The 23,809-nt window shown below is 31.8% G+C and overlaps 1 protein-coding gene across 1 annotated transcript in view; it reads left to right on the forward strand.

The window, feature by feature from the left end:
- LOC106457505 (breast cancer type 2 susceptibility protein homolog) overlaps positions 1–23,809 on the forward strand; it is a 137,281-nt gene that overhangs the window by 69,150 nt on the left and 44,322 nt on the right. Inside the window, exons 6-7 of the mRNA XM_022383471.1 lie at positions 4,521–4,688; positions 20,877–21,056. Coding sequence (XP_022239179.1) covers positions 4,521–4,688; positions 20,877–21,056 — 348 coding nt within the window. The remainder of the gene's footprint in view (positions 1–4,520; positions 4,689–20,876; positions 21,057–23,809) is intronic.

Genomic DNA, 23,809 nt, shown 5'->3' on the forward strand with positions numbered 1-23,809 from the left:
AAATTGAAGGCATCTTTAAAATAGGAACCTGCAGATGTTACATATTGTGAAAACCCAGGCTATATATTTGCCAAGATTGTAGTTGAAAGAATCATATGTGGACAGTATAGGTCGTAGGGGCTGTCCTGTTTGTGTGGTTTAGGAATGACATAGAGTTTGGGTGTGCGTGAATCAGTTTTACGTGGATAAAAATAAAGATTGTCAATAATTAAATTATCTTTTTTCTTTTGTAATAAAATTCTGTTTAGTTGTTTTTCATGTGTGTTAGTTGGGTTGTTTGGAATGACTTTGAATTTCCTTTTATCGGAAAGGATGTCGTTCATTTTGTTGATATATTTTGAGTTTTTCATGATTACAGTGGTGTTGCCTTTATCAGCTTTTAGAATTTTAATGTTGGTTTCTTTTTTTTTTTCAGATTATAAATGGATTTTATCTTGTTACTTGTGAGGTTACTTTTCAGTTTACAGGATTGGTTAACTATATTAATAGTCTTGTTCGAGAATTCTTTAAAAAGTTATTTAAAATATAGTGATTGAGAACTTCAGGAAACCACAATTTTTGTAGTTGCTTGTAATAAAAGTGTTGGTTGATGTCATGGATTTCTTCTTTCTTTAGCTGGAGGATGTTTCAGGTAGAGTTGGTCTTTTGTTCTTTTATGCAGGGGTCACTGGTCTTTTGTTCTTTTATGTAGGGGGTCACTGGTCTTCTGGCTAGATCTTCTAGGCGTGTCTTAAACTCTAGGCATGGAGCTGTTTGTGGTTGATGGCAAAGTTGAGGCCTTCATTTAAGAGTTGAAGTCCTGTGTCGTTGAGTGTTTGGTCAAATCTGTTGATTACAACGTTAGGCTGAGCTGCACGTTGTGTTTCACTTCAAGTTATTGTAATTTCTTATTGTGTATGGACTTCTTTTTTTGATTCAAAAATGGGTTGTTTTGGTTGATAGCGCATTGTATATTGCCGTAATCATCTGGTTTGAGGTAGCAGTCTAGTTGGTGGTCTAATTTCTCTTTGAGTGTTTGTATGTAGTCCAGTTATTGATATTTGGAATTCAGAGTTGCTTTTAGGATTTTTTTGCTGCATATTTTGAATAATACCTGAAAACTGGTTTAAGTGTTCAATAACTTGACCTTCTAGTGTGGTATTCCATGTCTTGCTACTACCTGATTTACAGAAACTTTAGCAGTTTTTTTGCTTTTTGTTCTGGTAGGTTAATTGTTTCAGATACCTTTCCAGATAATTCAAACAAACTAAAGTATATTTGTTTCTAACATAAGAATTGGGAAAAGAGGCCTAATATATTCATCAAAACTAATTGAAATGGTGCTGTTAGTGTTGCCATTCTTTATAATGGTGCATTTTTCCAATGGGAGGACTAATTTTTGACATTCTGAACATAATTCACAGAATGATTTTGTATCTTTTCCAATTTATCATAATAAAACCTTTTATCCTTCTGGTTGACATTCAGTTCAGGATGCACCTTATGTACCCACAAGTGTTTTTTTTTTAGTACAGAGCATTTTTTCATTGGCTGCACTTCTTAAGATGCTGAAATTGTTAGTTTTAACTCTAACGTCACAGTCTTGCAAACAGTGATGAAGAATGGCCAACTGATTATGTAATGTATTTTGCTCATGCTCTTTTGGTTCTTGAGCTCAAACAACAGATAGCCATGGCTACATTTTGGACATTTAAATCTTTAGATGACTTAAGAGAGATGCATTTCACAGATCCTATTTTTAAATTAAAAATAATTACATGTACAACATATTGGTTTGAAAACAATTCTAATTTAATTTATGGATAAATTTTGTATTTCAAAATTGCATTAGTTTTTTTCTTCAATTCTATTGCATGTTTGCCAGTAAAAGGTATAATACAATAAACTATTTAGTTTCAACGCACTTACTGATTTTAGAAATGTACAGAGATTTTAAATAATTCTTAATAATGGTATCAATTGACTGTACAGGAATTTTTTTTTATTTTTGTAAAAAAAAAAACTTTACATTTTGTACTTCTTAGTGGAACAGGTAAGAAGCTAACTATATTATAAGCCCAATGAATTAAATTATTTTTAAATTGAAAAATTAAAAACTTTCAAAATGAAAATATTGCCCAGTAAATATTTTCATTCTTACAGTTTTTCACTTATTCCATGTTTATAGATTTTTTACAACACAAAACTTTGGCTTGGGACTGCCATATGCTCAGTTGTTTTCTCACAATTGTTTATCTGTTATTTTCCATAACTGAACTGCATAGTTGTTGTTGAATTATTTTGTGATCAAATCTTTTGTACTTTTCAACTTTAAATATCAGAATTAAATCTATCATAATTGTTAGTGCATAAAATGTGCTCCTTCTTTTTCTGTAAAAGGACATATTGAAAATTATTTATTGTTATGAGTTTAAACAATATTTCTATTATTTACTTAAGAAAAAAATTATGAATTCATTTTTCCTTCTGTATGTAAGTGCTCCAACATTTTGCTGTGTCTACCCTACCTATACATTTAAATTATAATTTGAAAAACATGGTTTAACTTGTAAAATGTTTCTGTAGTGATATCTTACGTTTTCTATTTGTTATTTATGCTTGATGAGAGAACATCCTTAGTTCAGAAGGCTTCAAAGTTAATGGATTTTTGCAGTAGTGATTTATCTAATTTCAAGCTCTTATGTGTATGTGTCTTTAAAGATATTGGATACTTCCATGAGGATTTACTGTCCTTCAGAAGAGAAGGCAATGTTGTTGTTTTAATGTATTAAATATCTGATTCAGGTACTAAAATTCATTTTTGAAAGTCATGGTGTTAACCTTTTGGGTGTCGACTTCTAAATTTTTTTAGAAGGTAACATCACTCTCATAATATTTCATTCCAAAAGTAAAACTATAGCAGATGAAATTGTTTAAAATTTCACAAGAACCTTCCCAAAAATTTGTGGTTTCAGAAAAAAAAAATATTTTTTCTACTATTTCTAATAAAAAAAAGTCTTATTTAATGTAATTATCTGTACTTGGATTCTGAATAGTTCACCTGCAAGGTGATTTATATATGAAGTATAAAAATACTATTTATTATCTTACAGTTTTATATTTTATATGCATAATCTCTGAAACCTCTTAAATGAATATTAAAAATTTTAAAGTTAAATGTTCATATTTTATTTTCCATTTTCTCTACAATATTACTAACTCTAATTTTTATCTGCCATGATACTGCCATGAAATGTTTAAAATTAAGAAATGGAAATATATATACATGCCCTTTATCTCTTTGTAGAAGTCCTTTGAAACTTGTTTTTTTAACGTGTAACTTCACATCTATCTTTTCACTCTTAGTTTATACAGACACCCATTATACTTAAGCGTTGCACATACAAATGACGCCATCTTGATCATTCACTTTTACAATCCAGGCAACAACAAATTAAACTTAAAAAAAAATAATTTAATTTTTCAAATATAATTTTTAAAACACAAATAATACATAATTATCTAAAATATAAAGGTAATACCTAAATACAATTTAACTATCTCTCTAACTACAGCATATTTAGGCAAGAAACCACTGTAAGTGCTATAGTCAGCAAAGCAATACTAACAGCAGTTACATGTATGCTGTGAGGAATACTGCATACCAATTTCAAATTAACTTGGTGGAGAAAGGTGTAAACTGATCTCTTTCTAACGAGAATTGGGTCTGCAAGCTACATGTACATAGTAGATCTCAAGGCAAATTATAGAAGCTGGGCATGGCACTATTAAGAGTTGGAAAATTTATAGCTGTTTCCCAGAAAAAGCAGGTTTTAGACCTCTGGTGAAGTCAAGATTTTCAATAGCACATGGATCTCATGACATGAAAACTGAAGTTTAAGAGTTTTTTGAAAGGTTTCTTTTGAAGTTAAAGAATTATAGATAACAAAAAAATTCAAATTATAACATACATTATAAAGTTTAATTTAATTTTGAATATAACACAGTACATATGTAGGAAGGAATTAAAAAATGTCATCAAAAACCATATGGTTAAACCATATTCCTACTCACATTATATAATTTTACATATACAGGATTATGTGTCTATAAAAGTTCACTAAGCTTATTTACTGAACTGAAAAAAATGTGTACCTCACTTTGCTTAATTTGAATTTATGTATTATTTTATTTTTTTATTTCCATTTTAATTTTTATGAGAACATTATATTTTTATACAACAAATACAAATAATACAGGTCATTCTGTAGCATTATATAAATTATGTACAAGTGCTTTAGTCTAAACTATTTGAAAAATATCAGAAACTACAATAACCACATAGTGTGTAAATTAAAAATTTTTAAGTAATATTTATAATTAGAAGTTTGACAATGCATAAGACCACTTGTTTGGAGAAACTTATCTTCCAAAAGGACATAGGACTTTTTATTTAAATATATTGCATGTTTAAATTAAGGTAATTTTTAAGTGATTGTGCTCACCATCATTAGAATATGGACTTCATTTACTTTACACAGATTCATGAAGTACAGGTGGAGCTGACAGATGGATGGTACAGTATCCTGGCAGAACTTGACAATCCTCTCATTAAGATTGTGCAGCAGGAAAGGCTAAAAATTGGTCAGAAGATCATAACTAGTGGAGCTAAACTCATTGGTTCTGACAGTCCCTGTTCTCCTTTAGAGGTAAAGATAACATGATGTAGCAACATTATTGGTTATTTTATACTGTAAAGCAGATCAACTCACAATTCAGTTATAAGTTAATTGTGGTTTTTTCCAATTATGCTTTGGTTTTCTAGTTTGTTGAATCATTTGGCTTTCATGGTAATCACAGAATCGATTTTTCAATCACATTTTCAGTGCTAATTGTATTGCAATTTGGCTTCGCTTCAGTTCTGGTCATAACTGTCACAACGGGCTACTATATTTCATGCAATCTTGTTACCATGGTGGTATACATATAATAATTCTAAAAGTACTTAATGGATCTTCATGAAATTTGACAAACTTTCAGTAAACATTTAAAAGTCTTTTGACATAAAAAAAATCAGAAGTTTTAATGAAGTATTTTTACTAAAAATTTCTCTTTTGAACATATTGTCGGCAATATGCTGAGTTCCAAGTGCAAAGTGATTTTCATGATAAGATTAAATATACTTTTCTTCATCTGAAAATTTTCAAATTTCATTTGTATAATCTCTAAAACCTTCTAAATATTGTTACGTCTCTGATCGTTTGTTAATTTCCGGTATAAATTCTTCCCGAGAAACTTCAGCGATACAAGTCCTTTCTTAAATAAAACTTGTTATTCTTTCTCAATACATTTAATTTCCACAGTCACTTTAACTTCAACACACGCTATAATTGACAATGATTCATGCACTTTACTTATGGTCACTTCCGCTTGCTTGACTCAATTATCTGTCTATCTGCAATTATATCTGCTTTATTTGCTGGGCTTATATACTAAAATAGAGGGTGCCTAGAAAAGACTAGAGTTGCCAAGAGAAGTCAAGATCCTTCGAGAATCTCATGACGTGTTACCAGTGTCATGTGACTTCCGCTGTCGTAACAATATATTTCTAAACGTTTTTTTTTTTTTGGTTTTTTTTTCAGTAAAACTTGATATTTTCCTGTTATTTTCTCTACCCTAACTTGGTCAAATTGACCAACCTCGTAACTACCATAAAAAGATATGAAATAAATATAAATTACCCTTTTTTTCTTTCTAGAATGACTAACATGAAAATATATTTGTTTATCCTACATAGCTTAAAGCTTGTAAAAAGTATACATCTGTTTATAATTAAATTTTATTGTTCTTTGAACTTTGTATAATGCATATTGTTACATGATTCATAAAATTTGGCTGAATACCAGGGCCTGGTGTCAACTGGGACCAAGTTCTAGCCTCTATCCGCCCCACCCCTACCCCACAAAAAAATATATACACAAAAATTAGAAACAAAAACAAAATTGACATTTATTAGATTTAACCAAATAATCACCAACAGAAAATTCAAGTTTTTACTTTCAACTTTCAATGCCTAGCCCCAACTTCTAAAACCCTAACCCCTATTGTTCTCAAAAACCCCACCGTCCCCAAAAATCCACATCTCAAGCCATGCCTGTTATTAACCCATATTGTTCTCTGAATTCCCGACTTTCAGCAGGTAGTCAGTTTTTGTTGCTAGGAACACGTTTTTTTTAACTAAACCAATCATTGACTGTAACTGGTGCCAAATATCTGGTCAGGTTCCCATGCATCCCAAATAATGAATAGTACTGCCACACATTGTAAGTCACTCGACGATTGAGTAGCTCATGTTTACCGTATTGAATTACATAACGCACAAGCAATTCACAAGCATACCTTGTGAATAAATTATATTATTTTTCTTTGCTTCACCTAATAATAATAAATAAAGAATGCACATGAAAAACTTACCTGAGTCTTCATTTTTCTTTTTTTTTTTTCTGTTGATAAACTTAACCCTACATTTTTATACTACTAATAATACTAGACTAAATAATTTCTTATTTCATTAGATGGTACACCTAAGAACACAGAATTTTTCTGGCTTTGTAACTATGTGATAAGGGCTGTTAAAAATTCAACTAAGTTCATCAATGTGTTTTCTGTGGGAATAAAGTTTGAAATGGAAGTGAAATATACAATACCCTGTACAGAAAACAACTTGTTATAATTTGTCATTTGATATATTAAAACTTTGGCTTTCTTTTGGATATAAATAATATAGTATTAAATGTTTAAGAGAACTCTTGGCAATTTATGAAAAAGAGGGTGTGACAAGTGAGTCTCATATCCTAGTTTATGACTCCATAACTAAATAAAATTGAAGGTTATAAGGTTTATACTTTGCCAGAGTAATACCTATATTTTAATGAGTAATTTAAATTAAATTCCCTACTTCTCAGAGGAGTGATAAATAAATTAGAGAAGAGCTAGATACCAAATGTCATAATTCCCGTAATGGGTAAGATTGGGGATTTTTTTTTATTTTCTTGTAAAATTAAGAACTTAAAACTTATAATATTAAAATTTCATTTATTGACTATGTTTTGATATGTTATTTGTATACCATAATAATAAATTTGTTTAATTAAATTTTGAATGTAACTCGGTAAAACCTCGTGACATATGAAGAGTTAAAGTCTTGATGAATAGATATTCTTTAACCATAAGTTTCTCACAATCAGCTGAACCATTGATTGAAAACTGATTGCTGAGAACAGGAATACTGCATTTGTATGTATGCTCTTGTACAGATGCCAGCACATTGACTGTTTTTTTTGTGTGTTCTTTAATCCATGTTTCAAGTGTTCAAATAGTTCAACTCATATAACCTCTCTTATAGCAAGGACATAAATATTTATAGATGACATGGAAATGCTTAAATAAAAGGATACTATCTTTGATGTAAAAGAAGTTTTGAATATTTCTTTGAAGTTTAAAACCATTCTTACATTAATTTGTGGATTAGTTCTCTTAATAAGCCTTTTATTTTTAGTATGTCTGTACACATGACTAGATATGGTAACACAAAAGTTACAAAACAATGTGGAACATTTGGTACTAGATGAATAGCTTTGTTGACTTCCTTCAAAACAGTAAAACAGTGATATTCAAGTATATACAGTATAGTGTTATGAGTTTTAAGCTATTTAGCATGACCATCTGTAGTTCCCTGTTACAGTTTGCAGTCATTGTAGAAAGGAAAGAAAAGGGGTAAATTAGATTTATTTCATATTCTTGTATGGAGGTTATAAGGTAGGTCAAGTTGATCAAATGTGTATGGAACTAGGGTAGAGAAAATAACAGATAAAATATAAAATTTACTGAAAAAAAAACGTTTAATATGTATTTAAGAGGTTTTAGAGATTATGCAGATGACATTTGACAATTTTCAGATAAAGAAAAGTATTTTTGTTCTTAATCACTTTGCATTAGAGCAGTGAATACATTGACTCCATATAAAAATAATTTAAGAATTCTGTTTTTTGTTGTGTGTGTGTGTGTGTGTACAACAGACTTGCAGTGTTTACTGGAAGCTTAAGAAATTTCATGAAGATACATACATTAAACATTTTAAAAGATATAGTATGGAAACTATGTTGGTCATTTTGGGATCACAAACTCAGTTGAATTGGCCAAGCCATTAGGGAAAGAGTTAATTTAGAGGAAGTGGTAAATAATAATATTAAAATTACCACAGTAAATCTATTTATCAAATTTTAGGTCTTTTGCCAGTGAAGAGAATATAAAATTATTATTAATTGTGTGTTTGTTATAGATATGCTCATTCAAAAAAATAATTGTAAATCCAGTTATTTTGTAATTAAAAGAGCCATTGTTGGAAACTACAAGGACATTTGTTTTATGAACCTTTGCAAACCATATGATATGCTATAGTGTGAGCCTACAGGTCTTAGGTTATTATAGGTCCAATCAATAATGAAAACATCTTTTTTTTGTCTTGAACAAAAGTCTTTGTTAATTCACTTCTCTTTGTTTTGTCAGGTACTCTTTTAGTTTCTTAAATTTACTTCAACAAAACTTTGCTTGTATTATCGTTTTTATTCAGGATTAAGATGCCATTAACTTTACGGTGAAAGTATCTTTTTTGTTTTCTGAAGTCTGTAGAGCTGCTGCTTCTTATCTAGATATATTGTGTACTGTGTATTTGTGATTATAATCATAAACATACTCTAAAGTAAAACCTAAAATCAAAGCTCAAACCTCTTGAAAGCTTATATCATTCGGCTAAATAGGGAACTCTTCTAAATTTCATAAAAGTAATCCTAGTGGTGTAAAAGTATCTACAAACTGAACCTTTTTTTGAGCAGAATAAAGAATTTTAAACCCCTTGAGAACCTACATCTCTATGTCACTCAACTGATAAGCAGAAAGATTATAAAGCACTTAATTAGTTTTTTTGCTAAAATTTGACACATTATACTGAAAATATTTTAATCTATATAACTTTTTAAGTTCAATTAACCTTGTTCTAAGTAAGATCTTGTTACATTTCTCTTCGGTTAGATGATTTAGAAAAGTTACATTGTTTTATAAGGAAACTAATTATTTTTTCATATTAATCTCAACATTCAGAAAACTTTCTTGTGCAACAATATATTGTTTGCTGTTTTGTATTATTTTGGGTGAAATTATAAAAATTAGGAAAAACACTGTTGTTTACATTCAAGAAATTTGCATGATATCTATTTTTGTGAAGTTTGAGAATTTTTTACCATTCAGAACTTGGCCATATTTTTTATTAAGAACTTGAGCTATTGATTTATCTTTAGAAAATCTAATTTTAATGAGCAAAATGAGGACTAATGACAGAATAAATCACAATAATATATTTACATCATCATATGTTTTTTTCTTTTCTCTTGTGATATTGGACAAAAGTTTTAAATTACAAGAACTGATACTTGTTGATCCTTGCACACAAAACATATTTGACATTTAAGTATGTTGATTTACAGAAAAGAAACAAATTATAGCGACGCAAGTGATACGCATACAGGAATCACAAACAATGAATCATGGAAACTAGGTTGTGAATTTATTAATAGTAGAAAACATCATAAGAAATACAAAAGAAAATCAAATAAGATGTACAGTGCTCTGCTTAACCATCTGTTCCCACAAGCTCATTCAAATTGACCAACTGCTAATATGTGAAGCTATACCTACTAACATCTACCATATAATTCTGAACTTACTTTGTTTCATGAAATTTGGCGAGCTTTTTATAACACTTTTGATAAAGTATTTTTACAAAAGATTTGTCTGTGAATTTATAAAGCCTTAACTGAGAACATCTAGGTGAAATGGGATTTGCACACCAAGAATAAAAATACTTTTTTTCATTTTACAGTTTCATGTTTCATTTTCAGTACCTCTAAAACCTCCTAAATATATATTAAGTTTGTTTTTTTTTGGTAAAACTATATTTTCTCTTATTTTTTACAGTAACATCAATTGTAACAAAATCATCTGTGTACAACAAAATGGGAAGTAGAAAAACATTAAATAAAATGAATAATACAATTTCTTTTCCTCTGCACTGAATACAGCATTGATCAGAAAGTTCTAATTTACTTAACCTTTTTACATTTGGTTCCTTTTAATTTAATAGTTTTATTGTTGTTTTATTACTTGAATAGTAATCGATTTATCAAAATCAATAAATCGTAGCAGGAGGCCATTAGTTCTTTTCCATAGAACTAATGTAAACAGCACATGATTGTTAGTGTCATGTTTTTCACTTGCTGAAGCTCATGAAATTTTAGATTTTTTATTTTACTGAAATTTTGTTAGGCTAAGCTGAATAATTTGAAATGTTTAAATTTTAGTTACATTCTTTAAAATATATACATAAAAACAAGTATTTGTAGTACTTACTGCATACTCAAGGTCATTTGCACTTGAATAAAAATTGAAGATGTTCTTGTGTAAGCTTTGTTGTATCTCACAAGTTTGGGTGTCCAAACAAGAATTCATGTACTTTTCAAATATGATTCTTAGAACACAAAGAATATATCAGTCACTAGGTTAGAATTTTTTAAAACTACTACATTTTGGCTGACTTTTTTTAAGTATGCTATAAGTAAAAGATCAAGCTGTCTCCAAACTTTTATTTTCTAAAAAGTGGGTTCCTTGTCATCAAAGCTATAAATTAATTTAAAAATTTCTTTAACATTAAGAGTAATGAAATATGATCACCCCAATCCAAGAAATTTCAGTGACTAGTGGTTTATGGCAGAAAAACTAAACAATGATTTGTAGGATTTATATAGAGGAGAATTTGCTCTTTCTTTTGGTTATAGACATGTCCATCAACCATGTAAAGTTGATTAGCAAACAATCTCTAAATTCAGAGAGAGAGGAGGGCTTCTCTGATGGATTTGATGAATTTTTTGATATTGTAGGAAATCAAGAAGATATGAGATTCGAATTTTAGATTCTTTCTTTTAATTATCTATAATTTGTTTCTATTCTGGATGTTGGAAAACTATAAAAGTGGAAAAAATCCGGACTCAGACGTGTCACGTTATATTGAAAAATGAAGAGTTAGAATTTTTAAATACTTCTTTTTGAAATGAAGAAATTAAAAATTTAAATAATATACAGATTTTAATTAATAACTGCACTTTCGTGTCAAGTTCATTGGCATATAATCAACTCCTGATTATTTGTGAGTAAATTATCTATGCAGAAAAAGGAAAAATAATTTTTATTGACATTTCCTGCTGCTTGCTGGTGACAGCATCTTGCTGTGCATGTTCATATCAAGGTCAAGTCCTATACAGTAGCTTCAATGAGTCTCAAACTATCATGCAACATCAGGGTTTCTAGCAATTCTTAAAAAGTCTTAAATTCATCTTGTATCTTTTAAGGACTTGAATTCAATTTCTATGGGTATTGATGCTGCATGTTTTTGTAACTTTGTTTGTTCCACACTGCACCTATGTGTAACTGCAATACAGTACTTTGCAATCATTCTGTTTAGACCTACATGAAACTGGGAGCTTTAAATCAAGTTTGCCATGTGTTCATTCTGTCTAGGCCTATTACCTGGACCAGGAGCACAAAATTGAGTTTGGCTTGTTTTTATAGACATGCACAGTGCTGCTAGTGCAAATGAAAGGACTAGGCATACCGTGCTTCTACTCTCACTTGGCCAGGCAACAGTTGAGAGAGGATTTAAAATCAACAAAGAGGTAGATACCTGCAACATGCAGGAAAACACAGTATTGCACACAAGCTGGTGTGCAATTATGTGAGCTTATGTGGAGGGGTATCCAAGGCCCCTATGAGTAAGGAGCTACTGAAGTAAGCTCAGAATGCCTACTCAAATATCACATGTACTTAGAAGAGAAAAAAGGCAAAGCTAACTGAAAACGAAGCATCACAAGAGAAAGAGAATGGAATAAGAGCTAGAAGTGGTCAAGAAGAGCTCTATATGAAGTAACAGAATTTCTTCACTTGGATGCAGATAAATTTGCTGAACAAGCTGAAAATTGCAGAGGAAGCAAAATGGCTCTCTTCATCACTAAATCTAATGTAATCAGGAGACAAATGACAGAAAAATTGATTGAAACAAAAGAGCTGGAGACTGACATTGACAAAAAGATCAGGTGCTACAGAAATTGTGAAAAATTTGAGTGGCAAATTTTTCCAGAGCACCAGTTCAGTTGTGCTTAATACATTTCCTGCTTGAGAATTTTTTGAATTTTGAAATTTCACTAGCTTTTTAGAAGACGTTGAGGCAAATTTCAACATAATTAATGGATTCTCAATGATGAAGAATTTTTCTTTGGTATTCCTCTTGCAGTATTATGGAATCCAATAAATAGCATACAAATACATGTCTGTGGGTCTTAAATTTGTCTTTAGCTTAGTCTCATAAAAAGTCTTAAATTTAGTTAGCTGATAGTACTAGGAACCCTGAACATAGCTAATATGGCTGTATTACTGTAGTGTGGGAGGCCCTAGTTAAAATAACTAAAGGAAGTTATATTGATGAGTTGAAAAGAAAACAGAGTTCATCAATAAATTAAAAGAGATTATGCAGCTGAATTAACTAAAGACTATGTAAAAGACGTACAAATTGTTCAGGAAGTAAAGGGAATGGCATGATGGATTGAGAATGAGCCTATGCTTGTCAGCAGTCAGGTTGTCATCACTTTTTGAGATCACAGAGACTGTTAGCTGAGATATAGCCCCAAGTTTTTACTGATCTCCCACTGTACCTCATTATTAATGCTATACAGACTATATCATCCTCCTGTGTGTCATTGAACAAACTATCTTTGATTGTTGCTGAACAATTCAAATTTGGGTTCATCTGTAGACAGCATGTGTATACAACTTTGCTTATGCCATTGTTTATGGGCCAATACTCATTTCAACCTTTTGGTTTGTTTACATCTTATCACAGCAGTTTTCAAGTAGCTACATGTCTATTGAGGCCACTTTGTGCTTATATTTATCTTATTAATGTCAAGGTAACATTCACACTGGGATTTACAGCAAGGTCACTGGCAAAAGTTGTATTTGGGCATTGTCTTTCTCATAAAGAACATTTCTTTTGTTACTTGCCATCTTTTTTGGAGAGGTTTGGTTCCCTACCTCAATTACTTCTGTTATTAACAATGCCAGTTTCACACACACACTTGAAACTTTTGGATACAACTCCTGTTGAAACATAGTCTTGCCGTAATTTTTTGCATGAAGCATCCTTGACAAGCAAAATATTTTCTTTCTACATACATATCATATATTATTTAAGCCATGGTTACATGACTGAATTCACACTGCTACCAGTGACTTTTATTTTACTGGTGTGACAATTTTTGATTGAGTTACAACTGCTCACAGTGTAAATTATCAACACATAACTGCACTCTGGTGCTGTTCATTTTTGCAGGATAATAGGATAGCATTCCCATAGTATTTGCATCTGTACTCATATAATTACCAATTCTTTAGAGGCCACATTTCACCTTGCTGAATGACAAATGTCACACATGTTAGATACAAGTCCTGCAGTTACTTATTTCAAGCTCTTTATTCATCTTCCATAGAAATGACATATTAGTGGATTCATCACTGTGTGCATGATTTGTCATAACTTCAGCTGCTACAATGACTTACATTTGCATGGTGTCTAGGATCTGGACATTCAATGCTTGGACAGTCACTAACCACCTGGCAAAATAAACCATCTGCAGCAACATGCTGCTGCCCCAGATTATCATTTACAACAAATGTGTTTGTACTTCTGCAGTTTTCAAATCCAATAGTCAGTCATATCTACTTAATTTTTGAAGTTTATAAGCCATTACATTGATGTATGGTCAACATGAATGGTAAACTTCCTACCATACAAGTAATGTAATAGGCAATAGTGTTTAGCATGTACTACAGCTGTAAGCACTTTTTCTTTTTCAAGCAGCATTGTCATTCAGGAGTTGTCAGCTTATGACTAGCATACATGATGAAATACTTTGCCTTGTACCTTCCTGCAACAGTGAAAACACTGTTTGAATTCCACATTTTCTGGAATCATTGTCCAAAATTAACAAACAAGATTGATGAGGATAAACCAACACTATAAAAACACACTTCAGTAACTTAAATACACTTTCTGTTTTCAAACTTTGTTAGTGCAAACACCAGTGTACTTATCCTTAAAAAGATGCAGACTTCTCTTTTAGTCACAGGTTGAAACCAGTTTTTAACTATTATGATCTTTGGTCTTCTTGTTTGGTCTTCTTTCTTCTGAAGATCCTCTGTTCCTTTTGTCAAATTGTGCTCAGGGTGATTCAATTAATTTAGAACCACGCTTGGATGAAATAAAATTATTTTTCCTATCTTCTTTTCTACTGTTAATTTCACTCATGACATATTAAATGTTAGGCCTATCACTTATACAGTACTTAACTTCATGCCAACTTTATTCTCTTTTTCTATAATCATTCTGCTGCTTCCCGCTCATCTCGCGCTATTCATATCTTTATCACCTAATCATCTGTCCGCCTTCTATATTCTCTATGTCAATGTATTATTAACAAAACTTTCTACAATCATCTGCTTTTAATTCTCATTACAACAAAAACTAAACAATATATCATGACAAACCACTTGTGTATGCATAAACACACACTTCCCTGTCTTCAACTTCAAGCCTGCTTTTTTTATCCTTTGAAACCCTATTTAAAGATCCTCAAAAGCAGACTAAATTGTATAACCAAACACAAAAATATCATCCACATAGATTAGACATCTCTAATTGCAGCTCTCTAAGTGTAATCTCCATCAGCTTCTCATCAGTAGTTGGTGCAAATGAAAGACAAATAGCATAACATAAAATTCATAATAGACATCTCAAGTGTTTAAAGCAGTCTTAGGTTTGCTTTCATTGTCCAGTTTGAACTGGCAGTAGGCAGAGGTTGGCTCTACTATACTGACTAATGGGTGCTTTCTAGCACATCCAGACATTCATCTGTGCTCAGCAAAAGAAATACATTAACACATATCACAGTATTCATCCAACTTTTTTCCCTTGTAATTGCTGTTGAAAAAAAAAAGATCAAACATCCTGAAGGTTCTGTTACTCCATCCTAACATCTACCCAGTCTCAGTGTTGACCATGTCCCTGGCTCCAAGGAAGCTTATGTCATGACTGCATTATTGGATGCACTTCATCTTGTTATGACAATTGATTTGTTCTACAACTCATTGCAAAATTCTGTGATCAACTTTCTCGTATTGGGGTAAGATATGGGCAGATTGTTATCTAATTGCCTACAATAAAGCATACTTTCCTTTCCTCTCATACAAAGGACCCTCTAGAGGAGTTTCTTCCCTCTTGTACAAAGTACCTTCTTTGGGATTGTAGCTTAGGAAAAGGCTCTGCAGCCATACTAACAGGACATGGGTAGCCTTGAATCTCTGCTGGTACCCAAAGTAGCTGCAGCATCATACTTTGTAATGTTTGCAGCAGTAGATCTGAGGGTCAATTATTAGTAAACTCAGTACTCAGTGAGACATTCAAAACTAAAAACATCACCACGACTTTTGACTTTCTCTTCTCTAGCAACCTGTTCAACACAATTACTTTTAACTTTATTACCATAGAAACAGTTTCATATATGGCAACTCTATTATACTGCATAGGTTTGCTTGGAAGTCTCCTTGGACAACTCTTTGGTAATTTCCATATAATCTGTTAATGTCATATTGAGATATGCCTTCACAGGTAGGCATCACAGATCATTTGCATAATCAGCCATGTGCTCTTGGACTTCATGTTTATGAGCATTGAATTTGGCTCTTTGGATTTCTCAGCTCTCCTTGTGATTGAACCATTAGTGCAACTTGATTAAAACTGTTGAATAGTGACCAAGATAATCCTACATCAAGTGTTCAACTGTTTGGCTGCACATGACTCTAAGACTGTCTTTATCCAACCAGTACACTCATTGTGCATCATATTTGCCCTCCAGCCGCCCCTGGCATATTCAACAGCCCATCCTTCCAATGTAGCAGGGTCTTTAAATTCGTGCATTAAAATGTATTTACTTGCAAACAAATTTTAATATAAAAATTCTATTCTAGTTAGGCCTCCCAAAATTTTCATTGTGTGTATTATGGCTCTTCATGGGTAAGAGGTTGGCCTACCCTACAATTTGGCATATAAAGTGCTAAACCATCTAAGCACATCATCAGGTTGTTGCACCACCTGACTCTGAGTACAGCCATTTTGAGAATTTGCCTGAAATACAAGTCTAGGACCGTACCTACAGTACCCTTGAATATTGTTAAGCTAATTTATTTGTATATCACCACCACTGGATTCTGGCAGCTAATACAAATGTTCACATCCAGCTTTTTGTTGGCATTGGATATGGCCAGTGTTGTATGATTGACGTATTATAACATATTGTACTTTGCTTTGATTTATAAGCCTTTAAAATTCTAACAAATATAATACTTGTGGCCAAGATTAGCATGTTGCTGGTGTGTACATATTATCTAATGGTTAACATCTTACAGATGAAGCACACTACACCAGATATATTCATTTTCTGTGTTATGATGGGAGTATAATCATAATATTTCCATACAACAGCTTCTTCATTTGCCAATCTATTTATGAGCTGTGTATGTATATGACATTTATGTACAATTCACAGTAACAAGAGCATCATTTGCCCTCTATGTAACCTTTGCAGATCCAACAGCCCATCCAACCTGGAAGGCTCTTGGCTGTTCCAAGGATCACCAGTCTGCTAAAAAAAAAAAGATATTTGCCATTCTGCTTGATGGTAATGCAACTCCTCCTGGTGAACTTAAGCTTTACCCAGCAGGGTCATCTCAAAACATTTCCTAATCTTAAGTGATTCCAACTAAGTTAAGCCTAAATTCAAGTTTGTTAGTCTGGATGTCAAGTTGGTGGATTTTTACATCCCTTCTTCATAGAAGGTGTCTGTTTTTAAAGTTTTTTCATACATATAATGCATAAACATCTTAAATTAGTCAAATATAAAAAATATTCATTGATTTAAAGGATTTTCCAGTGCAAGTGGTTACTTAATTTATTGAACAATTTTGTTTTTATTCAACCTCAAATTTCAAATTAATATGCACATTTTGGTTCTTTCACTGTAAGTTAAAGTGATATATTTTACAGTAACAACTGTTTATTAATCATGAGTCTTTTATGTCAAAGAAATATGAGAACATTGGCAAACCACCATAACTGTATTTGAAAGATTGAAAACGGAACTAAATGTTTTACAAAGAGGTCACATGACCAGAGATTGCTTCACAACTTAGTGTATGTATCTTGGTCTCCCGGGGAGTTCAAGTCAAACTCCTTGGTACATACACTTAGGTATTTTGGTTTAAAAACTTTCAGGTCCTGAAATGTAACCAGGGGCAGTCATAAACTGTTGTTTGTCTTTGCCTCACTTGTGGAATTAAGGTTTATTCTATTAGTGAATGTAGTAGATTTTAAGCTAGTGACTTAGATGTTAAGTAACTTGATTAGGATTTACTAGCAGGGTATGAAGATTATTAACTCGTAGTTTGTTGAGTAACAGACTCGACTAATCTGTGTAGTAAGCATGGCTAATGAAATGCCTCAAGGCATCTGGGAAAGCTGCAAATGTCTCAAGCTGAGAACAGGAAGGTGCTGTGAAGGAGGAGGAGACTCGAAGTGTTGATATAGAAACGTGACGTGAATGTTGATATAGACCAAAGTTGTCACTAAAGTAATAAAATATACAAAACATAGAAATCAGAGAATGTTTAGTCAAATTCAAATTTTTAATGCAACGTATTACATTTTATGTAGTATTTGTATTCAGAGAGGATTACTTTATTAGGTATTAGCTAGAGTATAGCAATAATTTAGTTCAGATATTTATTCTTATTTCTTTACTGGTTCTTTTAAATTCATATAATGGTCCCTTTTCAGATCTGGGATCAAAGGATCCAAGTTTCAAGGTGAAATTTTGGTTTAGGGTGGGACTATTTTGTTCAGTTAAGATATGTAGCTTCCGATGTTTGGTTCTTTGTTTAAAATTAGTGTTTTTTAGTGATATACTGTGGACTTTTTTAGTTGCAATGGTGGTAAATATGGGATTTTTTTTTATTATGTTCGATAAATCTGGTTTCCAATTTTCTGGGCTTGGGAAGGCCAGGGGGTTAGGGCTCTCGACTCACAATCTGCGGATTGCGGGTTCGAATCCTCTTCACACCAAACATGCTTGCCCTTTCAGCCATGGGGGAATTATAAAGTGATGGTCAATCCCACTATTCGTTGATAAAAAAGTAGCCCAAGAGTTGACAGTGGGTGGTGATGACTAGCTGCTTTCTCTCTAGTCTTACACTGCTAAATTAGGGACAGCTAATGCAGATAGCCCTCGTGTAGCTTTGCGCAAAATTAAAAAAGTATATAAAAGAAAACCAATCCAATTATCTTCTTCTTTTTCTGATATAGAATTCTGGACGTTTATTGCACTTTATTTTATAAACTGATATTAAAATTGTGTGCTGAAAACTAACAACAAGACACTTCTTGATATAATAACTTCCAAACTTGTGAACATTCAAAGTGACTATTAAATGTGCAAAACAAACAATGATGGACGATTTGTTATGAAATAAATTTTGTGTCAGTTTGTATTATTTTATATGTATGTAATAAAAATGTGATACATGGATGTTTATGAAATAAATGTGATCAATGATGAAAGTATTTTACATAAAACACAAACAAAACAATTTTGATTATCTTCATTGAACTGTTATTGATCATGACTATCATTATACAGTGTACCAATTTGCTGTTTTATCTGATTACCTATACAGTATATAAACCATTATGCTCAACTGCTGGGAATAGCAACTGGCACAGCTTGAACTTGTCATTTGTTGTCTGGTTACTGATCCTTTGAATAACGACTTCTTGTCAGATGGGAGTTTTTTATCATGAAAGATAGGTTGGTCATATCTAAGAGGGACTACTATATTTATGTGAAAATATAAACTAAAGAAACTCTTCTAAAAAGATATAAAACACAGTTTAACAACATCCAGGTGAACGTATACATAGTAGTCTGAATTTCCTTAGTTTCTATATGCTGTTGACCTAGTTATGCTGCTGAATTGGAAAAGTTTGTTTTAATCAAATCTTATATTTCATTAAGAGCTGTTTTAAACTAAAAACATTTCATCAACTTTAGTGTCTCTTGTTAAATATACATGATTATAGTATTTTGGCACTTGTGTATAAAGTTAGAATCATAAATAATATTCAACATTAAACTGGTACACAATTAAAAACATTTTATTTACACCTATCTATGGCATTCAAAAAGTTGACGACTCTACATGTTTCGACGTTACAACATAATCCTCAGGAGTCGTTGAAACATGTAGAGTCGTCAACTTTTTGAAGGCCATAGATAGGTCTGAATAAAATGTTTTTAGTTGTGTACCAGTTTAATGTTGTATATTATTTATGATTTTATATACGTGATTGTTTAAGTTTAATGTGAGTGTTACTATTTAGATAGTTTATATAATTCAGATGTCATATTTAGTTGTTTTTAGAAGTAATATTTTATGGTAAGTTTGATTATGTACCTGTTTATGAAACATAGATTGTGTAGTTCAGTTGTTATGAATTAATGATTGTTTACAATAGTGAGATTATTGTGTGATGTTTCTAGAACTTTCTCAATTTCTTGTTGGTTTAATTGAGTGTTATTGCATCAGAATATCTATATTGCATGGAATATTCTAGACTTCTGTTGGGGTATAAATATGCATCAAGAAATTGCCCCCAGTAGCACAGCGGTATGTCTGTGGACTTGCAATGCTAGAATCCGGGTTTCGATACCCATAGTGGGCAGAACACAGATAGCCCTTGTGTAGCTTTTTTACTTAATTACAAATAAACATCAAGAAATCATTATTGAGTTCTAGACTGCATGGTCCTGAGCTCAGCAATAAAGAGTGTATAGTAGTGATTTTTAAAGTTAAATTTTCACAGACTGTATTGTAATAACAGAGTAGAGAAGAACAATGTCTCTTGTCAATTGTGTTCTAAAGTCACTGAACCAGTTGAGTGGACTTTGATGAAAAACAGACAATTATTTAAAGCTTTGGATACAGTTATGGTAACAAACATTTGTAGGTACATATGATTTGTTTTTAATATATTATTTTAAAACAAGTGAACTGTTTTGCTGTTTGTTTAAAGTTCAAATTTATCACCAACAAGTTGTAGACACCTACTGTAAACAATCTGGTCTTAAAAAACATGACATCTAAGAACAAAAAATTAATTTCATTATTGTTTATTTTACTTATCATTTAATTTGTTTCATACTTTCTTACTCTGACCTCTTGTATTTATAGTGTAAATACTGTTTGTTTTAGTAACCTTTTAAGTTTTTGCTTCATACTTTTTTCTACATTCCTCCTAACTTACACACCATTTGTTTTACAAACCTTTTAAACTAACATTTCATACTTTCTCTTACAATAATATCTTGGTGTGTTTTAGTTCCTTTTACATTCAAGTTGGTGTTTCTTACATTCTGCTGCACTAACTACATAAATTATTATGTTTTGTTCTTATGTTCCCTGTACTGTTTGAGGTTTCTTTTCTTTATGCATAACATTCTTTGCTACATTGGAAAATATAGAATTCAAGGTTTCAAATTTCACTTAATATGTAAAAGAAACACAAACCCAAGAAATTGTTTTATAACTACCCAAGGCTAAACACTGTATATGTTTACTTGTTTCTTTAGGCATCATCTGATTTAAAACTGAAGTTGAGTGCAAACTCCACAAGAAGAGCAAGATGGGATTCTCGTCTAGGATTCTTTCATTGTCCTATTCCTTTTCCTGTGTCACTATCATCATTATTTCCAGATGGAGGAATTGTTGGATGTGTGGAAATTGTTGTTGTTCAACTTTATCCATTACAGGTAAGATATGACTACTGGCTACTACTTTTTTTAGTAGGTAACATTGCTCTCATCATACTTTTTGCCAAAATTAAAACTAGTTGATGAAATTGTTTAAAATTTGACAAGAACATTTCTAATATTTGCACTCGGACTTTGAATGCTTCTCCTGCAAGGTGGTTTTTATATGAAGATGAAAATACTATTTTTTTATCTTGCAATTTTCAAAATTATTTGTATAATCTCTAGAACCTCATAAATGAATATCAAAAAGTTTTTTTAAGGTAAATATTTACATTTTATTTTCCATTTTCTCTACTATATTGCTAACTATCCATTATCATAAACATACAGTGCAAAGAAATGTTTAAAATTTACAAATGGAAATATGTATACACCTTTCAACTCCTCATAAAAATTCACTAAAATAGTTTTCTTTGTCTCATATCTGTAATTTCATGTCTATATTTTTTTTACTTAGAGCTTATTTTTATTTGTTAATTTTTCTTTCCAATTCTATGCCTTTTATTATTCATGGAGATTCATTAGTTCGTGCCTGCAAGGCTTGCTAGTTATTACCTGCTGACTCGTGTGTTTCACTAAACAAAATGGCGTGTGCACATGGCATCTTGTTTATAAATTTAACAAGCCTTCAATTTTAGAATATAATGAACCAGGAAATACTTTTCTATGATTGTTGATAAGTTGAAAATAATAACACTACATTGAGACATTTTTTGGTATGTTTCGTATTAGTTAAGAAGCATTTTTTGGGCCGCAGAGCAACACCATTCTGCAAAAGGCCGATGAAGCATTCAAGCTTCTGAAAGCCATAAAGCATGCTGTCATAGTTTCATGTTTTATGGTTTGCAAATGGCAAGATCAAAGTAGGAATTTTTCCTTCATGTAGTGAAACTAATGCAAATGACAAAATTAAATAATAATATCTACAACAATTAAAAAAAACAAAAGATACAAATAGGGTTCCTTTTGATAAACCTTGCATAGTTCTCAGTGTAAAATCTTTTCGTTTATAATAATTTAAAAAGTCTGAAACTAACCATATCTCTTGAGTGTTACAACAGTGCTTACATTAGTTGTCATACACATGTTTCTGCAAAATATTTAGTAGTTGAGGTACTCTATAAATCTTATGCATTTAAAAATTCAATTCTAGTTTTTATTTATTTCACTTAATGAAACATTTAAATTCAAACATGGAAATATGAAAATGATCAGATTATAAGGTGCTTTAAATACACTTAAAAAAACTATCAGTTCTTTTGAAACTCTGCAGATGATTTTTTTATATGTCGGATATAATGGTGAGTATCGTGCTTAGTACTGAACAAAAGTCATAACGTTGTTTGTACACACTTATTTCATTTTATATAAACAACATTTTTTTGTTTTCTACCAAAGATTTTTAGTTAACATTTTGTTGGATAATTGTGTGGATAATTATAAACATGTTCTACTGTATTTTAAACAAAATAGTTTATCCACAATTATGTACTATTTTGTCTAGTAATACTAATAAGTTGTATGTGTATCTATATATATTGTTGTTACGACAGCGGAAGTTGCGTGATGCTGGGAGCATGCGAGCTGGAGTTTCTAGAATTATCAGGGAGCCCCATGAATGTCCGAGTGATTGCTGGATGCCCTCTTTTTTAGTATATAAGCCTGGCAAGAAAAACCAGCATGATTGAAGAGATATAGATAGATGGGAGAGATAGATAACTGAGTCAAGCAAACAGTAAGCACCATAAGTAAAGTGTGTGAATCACTGTGATTTATTGCGTGTGTTATAAAGGTTAAGTTGAAAAGGACTGTGGAAACTGTGTATTACAAAAAAGTTGTATCGAGAAAGAATAAACTAGTTTTAATCAAGAAGGGACTTGTATCGCTGAAGTTCCTCAGGAATAATTTATATCAGAAATTAACAAACGAGCATATATGTAACAAATTTGTGTCAGAGAGTGGGACAGAAAAGCAAAATAAAAAAAAGAAGATGATGATGGAAACAAGAAGTGACAAATCAAACTACAGCTTAGCAGGTTTGATGGCAGCAATACAAGAACAGCAAAAGAAACAAGAAGAACAAGAAAATAAACAAGAAGAGAGATTACAGCAGTGGCAAGAAAACCTGCATCAGTGGCAACTTGAACAGCAAAACAAACAAGAGAGACTACAGCAGTGGTTGGAGGAGAAAGAAAATGAACAAGAAGAGAGACTGCAGCAGTGGTTGGAGAAGAAAGAAAATAAACAAAAAGAAAGTCTCCAACAGTTGAGAGAAAACCAGCATACACAAATGGAAAAGATTAGTAAATTTCAAAGTGAATTAAACACATTAAAAGATGATTTACTGTCTTTTACACAGAGAGGATATATTAACCATGGACCTAATCAGCCCCAGACAACAGGAAGTCCCATCCAGACCCCGCAGCTAAACCCTAATGCAGACATCTTCACATTCCAGACATGAGTGTCAGCAATAGGGGTGATCTAGTATGAAGAAAGCCACAGGAATTCGATGGGAAGGCACCATGGGAAGCATATAGAGCTCAATTTGAGCTCCTGACAGAAATGAATGGATGGGCAGAGGAGCAGAAAGCAGTGTATCTGGCAACGAGCCTGAAGGGACAACCACTGGAAATACTTGGACAGTTGTCAGTTGACGACAGGCACAACTATAGAGTACTGGTAGCTGCTCTTGAACTCAGGTATGGAACTCAAAATCAGTCTATAGTCTACAGGGCTAGGTTTAGGAT

Source organism: Limulus polyphemus, unplaced genomic scaffold (assembly GCF_000517525.1).
Source record: "Limulus polyphemus unplaced genomic scaffold, Limulus_polyphemus-2.1.2 Scaffold340, whole genome shotgun sequence".
Lineage (NCBI taxonomy): Eukaryota > Metazoa > Arthropoda > Merostomata > Xiphosura > Limulidae > Limulus > Limulus polyphemus.